This window comes from Neltuma alba, unplaced genomic scaffold (assembly GCF_004799145.2).
Source record: "Neltuma alba isolate B1F8T4 unplaced genomic scaffold, ASM479914v2 tig00012922_pilon, whole genome shotgun sequence".
Classification (NCBI taxonomy): domain Eukaryota; kingdom Viridiplantae; phylum Streptophyta; class Magnoliopsida; order Fabales; family Fabaceae; genus Neltuma; species Neltuma alba.
The window spans coordinates 279,656-286,054 of record NW_021637289.1 but is presented as its reverse complement, the minus strand read 5'-3'; the positions used below and the strand labels follow the sequence as shown (position 1 = coordinate 286,054).

At 36.7% G+C, this 6,399-nt stretch overlaps 1 protein-coding gene across 2 annotated transcripts; it reads right to left on the bottom strand.

Annotated features, from left to right (window-relative positions):
- LOC114732674 (uncharacterized) lies at positions 1-4,394 on the bottom strand. Of its 2 annotated transcripts, XM_028920012.1 has the most exons (7): positions 3,841-4,394; positions 3,228-3,428; positions 2,894-3,130; positions 2,157-2,374; positions 1,075-1,329; positions 555-821; positions 1-318 (listed from the first exon to the last, which is right to left on the bottom strand). In XM_028920012.1, exons 1-6 carry the CDS (start codon positions 4,346-4,348, stop codon positions 558-560), a joined length of 1,683 nt encoding a protein of 560 aa, XP_028775845.1. In that variant the 5' UTR covers positions 4,349-4,394; the 3' UTR covers positions 1-318; positions 555-557. The 2 variants fall into 2 exon arrangements, with proteins under 2 accessions (XP_028775845.1, XP_028775844.1); XM_028920011.1 differs by lacking the exon at positions 1-318 and having other exon boundaries at positions 349-821; positions 3,841-4,393.
- Positions 4,395-6,399: the final 2,005 nt, after the last annotated feature.

Genomic DNA, 6,399 nt, shown 5'->3' with positions numbered 1-6,399 from the left:
AAATATATTATTTTAATAAAATTATCTTTTATTACATTTAAATAATAATGTAAAAAGATGAATTTAATCTGTCCATCCTATGAAAGCAATTCACGGCCAGTAGATTGAGAGTAAGATGGGGTGGTGATGGAGCAATGTGGCATTGTGTTCTTGGCCCTTATCCCGTCGGGTGATATGTTGAGCAACGCACCTGCTCTCCAGGCTTCAAGCATTGGAAACTAGCGTGCGAAGAAACCATGTCACCACAGTGTAAGAAGTTTGTGCCATGTCAATTTTCATGCGAGTTCTTTGAGATGACTTCGGCAAAAAGTTCCCCTTCTGGGTTGCAGATAACGAAAACGGGATTACGGCATCATGGGAGTTCTTTGAAGGGCATTATACAGTATTTTTGAACAACAGATTAGTTCAACAGCCCAAAGGAAAGGGGCGATAATGCGTTTATTTTTCTCTTCTATACGGCTCCATTGGCGATGAAACAGAACTAAATGATATATACATCGTAAATTATGTTCTAATGGAAAGGGAAGAAAGCGCATTGTCACCCCTTATTTGACCTTTTAATCCACGGTGGAGTCACCGGCGTCTGCTGCTACTTCTTCTGACTGTTCAATACGGACATGTAAGACAGTTTGATCAAGTGTAATGCTGACGGGTCCTTGCGGGGTTCCAAAAAGCGTAGTAAATATCTGCCTGTGGCATTCATCACAGAAGTAGATGTAGGTAAAGTGGCCTTCGTATGGTAGTTTATGCACTGCAGCTCCCGGGAGGACGCGGTGCACAAAATCAGTCATCGACGGAGGAACCACTTTATCCTCCATTCCCTGTTCACATTGCATTGAAATAGCACAAGTCATATGCTGGTCCAAACATGACTAAAGCAAAATCACCAATATCAATCTTCTACGTTCATAAAAACGAATGTAGTATACTTGAAAAGTAATAAAATAAAAACAAGATACGTTACCCCAAAAGAAAAAAATATTAGAAACGCAGAGAAGAGATGCATAAAGTCATACTGTATTATAAGCAGTAGGAGGGGAGGGGAGGAAGGGAATCAAATAAAGATGTGCTAACCTGCCATATATGTATTGGGCCAAGAAAACCCATATACTCCTCTTGTTCAGCTATGAATATTGACTTGAGCCAACTGAACACATTATGTCTCCGTTTTCTTTTCTGCAACTTGAGGTCTACAAGGCTGAAACCCCAATTCGAGACCTGCAAAGCAGATTCCTCAACGAAGGGTTTCACATTTCCTTGCCTGATTGACTCTTCCACGTCCCTTTGCCAGAATTCCTCATAGACTGGATCTTCCATTAGTGCTTTATCCTAGAAGGGAAATTAAAATCTTTCATGATGGGATGCATAAGCAAAATCTCTTTCTTTTGGTCAAACATATTTGGACCCGTTTCTGTGAACTTTAAAATAACTGATCAGATTAGCTTGATGAGCTTGGGCTCTGATTAAAGGACGTGCAAATGATAGCATATGCATTAAAATTGCATATGGTAGAATCTTCCATTAGTTATTTATCCTGGAAGGGACATTGAAATCTTTCATGATGGAATATACAAGTAAAATCTCGAAACTCCTGTACAACAACCATCGAGACCTGCTTTTGCAAATATCATGATATCATGACATAGGATCACCTATAGCTTCATGAGCTTGGGTCCTTTAATGCCAGTATGTGCTTTAAACTTGCACAATAGCACCAAGTGAACAGACATGAATCATATTTAAACATGGCAACAATTTCCAGCAGTCACACAAAGCCCCTTTATCTGAGAAATTATTAAGCGTACCCACAACACATACTCCAGACAGCTAGGATCACCCTTAATGTGTGCATCCCACATGTACGACTAGATCTAAGCCTTCTGAAGTATGTGCTGTATGTGCTCTGAGTGCAAGTTTTCCTTCCATCTTCAGTATGTTCTCTGCAGATGTCCTTCCCTAATCTCATCAGAATCAGCCACATCATTACTTTTTAAAATATCACAACGTTTATTTATTTTTAGGGTGAAGTATTGTTGGAAGCCTGGGATATAGGTGAAAGATGGTGGGGGCAATATGGAAAAACTAAACATTTCTTGTCATATAAATATCAAATCTACTCATAGACAAAAGAGGGAAAGAAAACAAGTTCAACTCACCCTCTCTCCAAGGGATAACGACAACCACCTGTCAATCTGGCCATGCTTTCCCGACAGAAAGCTTCGCTGATAGAAGAAAGCAAGAAGCCTAGGAAAACTCCGAGCTAAAAAGTACATGAATTTTCTTTTCCTGTTCCATTTCCCCCAAGTTTTTCGCCTCTCTTCCTTTGTCATGATGGGATCATATGGGTTCATCATGGGAGCAAACATTGCTGCACCTGCAAGTTACTACTTGAAAGATCAAGACCAACATGTATGGCACATTAACCAGACGCTTTTTCACTAAGAACAACTTTGTGCTGACATGACACAAATGGTCGTGTATGATAACAGAAATTTAGATATGTTTTTCATTCAAAATTAACAAAAATCAGAAGTTTGTTCTTGTTCAAAATAATAACTGGGGAAAAAGGTGCTAATTTGGTGCTGGAAGCTACAATTGCATAAAATTGGATTTTGAAGAAATAATTCCTCCATCACCAAAAAATTTACGGACAGTCTGGCTCGTAACCATGTGAACTTCAGTTGCACTTCACACAACATTATGCATGTGTTCCAGTAGGCGAAGAAAGAATACATGCCCATGAGACAATGTGACAGAGGAACATCAAAGCATAACTATTTGGACATTGACAGACTATCAAAGCTCCAATTTCCATGAAGTCAAGATGATCCATAAGACTGTGTACAGAAATAAGTAAAACAGAGAGCAAGTCAGATAAAAGAGCTATTAATACCTGCCAGTCTATCGGGAATGTATCTCAGCGCAGCCCAAGCATGCATGCTTCCACTTGAGTAACCAACAACCCAGAACTTCTTAACACCCAAAGCATCTGCTAGAAAAGACATATCTGTTGCTGAGGATTCCAGATTTCTGTTGGGGTGAGGATCACTCTCGCCAAAACCAGGAAGATCATAGGTCAACAAGTGAATGCCAAACTCTTCAAGCAGGGAATTTTTAACTCCAGGTATTCCTAAAATTAGAGATGGAAGACACAAGTGGAACTGGCTGTTTATGCATAAATAACAGTTTGACATCAAAATTTGATTCAATCACAACTTAGAAAAAACCTGCAAGCCGGGAGGAAAGAAAAGTGTGAGGAGCAATAATTGAAAATCTAGCTCTATCAGGTGGAACACCTCGTTCCTTGTATGCCATGTATCTACCATCTGGAAGCACTATTCGGCTAGCGCTAGGAGGATGTACAAATGTTTGCTTCGTCAATGGGATGGAACCAGCAGATGGATCATGCTCAAAATTTACATATACAGCTGCAAATAAAATCAGGTAATCAGTCATTGAGAGGTTTAGCGGCAAGGACGCTATGCTTTTATAAGCGACTCCAGTGAATAATTATGAGGATTACAAGAGAACAAACACCTTTACTAGAATGACTGAAACAACAAGGTATATCAATATTTCGTTTAAAAAGAAAAGAAATATACAGCAAACCATCATGTTTTGATCTAGTCTATAGCAAAGGAGCACATATCGCAATTTATGGGAAAGAAAATAAAGGTTCTCATCTCAGTTAACACTCCCACTTCCCTCCTCCTATCCCACTAGTCCACTTCTCAAGTGACCCCATAAAGAATCCACAATTTTAACAATGCCACTCTTCAAATCCTCAGCCCCAAAATGACACATAAATGTTTAACAAGAAAATATGATATTCAACTCCACCTGCAAAGGCGATCAACGAAACAAAGAATATCACCGACCATGCGTGAAGCGGATCCTTATCCTCCGGCAAGTACTCGTTGAAGAAACTCAATTTCCCGCATAACTTTTCACAGGGTCCTCTTACCCTCTTAGTAAAATAAGAATCCCTTCCAAATTTTCTCGCTACATACGAATCCTCGTTCACCAAGCTCTGCCTCACGATATCCCTGCAACCTTTCCCACACTCCACTGCCATCTCCGTCGCACCTTTAATGAACTCCGTGATACACTCCTTCCAACTCACAGACTCCCCCGTATTGCCTTCTGCCGAGCTCATATCGGCAGCAGCGGATAAATGCGTATGATTCCAGCAAAATAAAACCACGAAATCCAAACAGATGTGAAAATGGAGATTCTGATCTGAGGGAGCAAAGGGGAAGTAGAATCTCGTGGGGAGGAAAGAACGATGGAGTGCAGAGTAAGGCAGAAGACTAGAAAAAGGAGAAGAAGTGAGAACTTTGAGAGGCATAAAACGTTGACAAAGCTCAAAAGAAAAACTCTCCAAAAAGAAATGACGGAGTAAAGAGGCGGGTGACTGGTGAGAATCGTATCAAAAAAGAGGTGGGTGAGAAAATGAGAGTGCCTTTTGGAGGTTTGGGTGGGGACGTGGAGCAAGCAAAAAAGTGAAGTGGCCCACCGGAAGCCTCGTAACGCTGTAATTGTCGTCGGCCATGAATGTCACTTTTGTTTTTCTTCCTTCTAATAAAACGATCTCCCACTCGTAAAAGAAAGAAAGCTAAAAAACTTTATAATTTTATCTTCCATTTTCAAGGAACACTTGAGAGCTGTGAGGGCCAGCGAGGACGGTTGGGAAGAAGGGCGCTGACAGTTGGCCACGTGTCAGTTGGATATTAGACAGAGATGAAAAGTGGAGAACAGTTTAAATTTAAAATTTTTTAATTAATTATTTTTAAATAAAAAATATTTTTTGAAAGAATGATAGTTAAAAAATTATCTATATTTCAAATTTTATACATATTAAAATAATTATTTTGAATAAATAAAAATAAAAAATTAAACTTAAACCATCTAAACGAGATATGAATAATTTAAATTTGATGAATTTATAATGCTTATTAATCTGGTCAAAAAAAATATAATGCTTATTAAAATAACAAGTATTGAAACTGATTCAGGTGTGGGCATGAGTGTGGGAAAAACTCACTTGTCCTCTAAGATTATAAATATTTTTAAATAAAAAATATTTTTTAAAAGAATAATAGTTAAGAGATTATTTCTATTTTAGATTCTATACATATTAAAATAATTATTTTGAGTAACTAAAAATAAAAAAATTAAATCTGAATCAGATAAATGAGATATGAATAATTCATATTTAATAAATTTTGAAGAATATTAAAACGGGTGTGCGAAAACTCACTTGTCTTTTAAATGGCAGCCCATGTTTCTCACCAAAATAGCAAACGCGGCCCATGTTTACTGCTAGACTCGTCAGTTTGTTATTACAAAAAAAATACTCACATGATTTTTAATATAAAACTTATTTAATTAATTTAATTAGATTAAAAAAATTATATAAGTTAATTAATTATAAAAAATATGAAATATTTTTTCTAAAACACCATAATCATCTTTCTTAATATTTTCCCTCCCTCATTTACTTGATTATGGTTAAAGAAGTATCGATAATGGTAATTTAAGAAAAATTAATAAAAGTGAGAAATAGGTCTTATATTTATGACCAAAATTAACTTAATAATTAGGTCCTATATTAAGAACAGGAGAAATGGCACTGTATTTGGTTCGATATTATTGCACACAAAAATTTTAAGAAAATGATTTCATTTATCCACAGAAATAACAAATTTAATTTCATTCCAAATGTATTGTTGTAAAAGAATAATATTATAATTAAAAGTGATTTTCTCTAAAATTATAAACATTTAACAACTATACTTTGTTTTTGCATAATATTAAGGTTAAAACTAATCCAGATTTTTAAGTTAAAATAAACAACTAAAATTAATTTATTATCTGATTTTTTTTTAATTAATGCGCCTATTTTTTTCCTTCTCTTCTCGGGATATGAAAGCTTTCTTTTTTTTTCTCACTAAAGTATAGGTATCCTCCTATTAAAAATAATCCTATTTGAGACACTATCAAACACTAAATATAAGCACCTCTTCTAGCAGAAATTCAAACCTTAGTTTGTCATATTGTGAGGAATTAGTTTCTCCTGTTAAACCTAATTCCCAGTGACATGAAAGCTTTCGTTCATACGACGTAACTGTATATTTTCCCCGTCATGCATTGATTATGCAACCAAAATTTCCCATGAAGGCCGAAGAGCTGAGTCAGGATGTGAGTCGCACATGAGATTCGATGTTTCTCCCCTTCTATGGGCCATGGGCCATGGCCCATGAGGCTTACTCTATATGTATGCGTGATCCCAATACCGATTCAATCTGTTTGTAACAATCCACCGTGAGCATAGTTAAAACCTTATGGGGAGAAATCAGAAATTAAGAAGGGAATATGGTAAAAAAAAGACCATTGGAA

Bases quoted from the DNA above. Each gene is read 5' to 3' on its own strand.
- LOC114732674 (XM_028920012.1), bottom strand. From the start codon at position 4,348: ATGCCTCTCAAAGTTCTCACTTCTTCTCCTTTTTCTAGTCTTCTGCCT. The intron at 2,375-2,893 runs GTATTAATAGCT...AGTAACTTGCAG, and splicing joins CATTCCCGATAGACTGGCAG to GTGCAGCAATGTTTGCTCCC. The intron at 822-1,074 runs GTTAGCACATCT...CAATGTGAACAG, and splicing joins GCCCAATACATATATGGCAG to GGAATGGAGGATAAAGTGGT.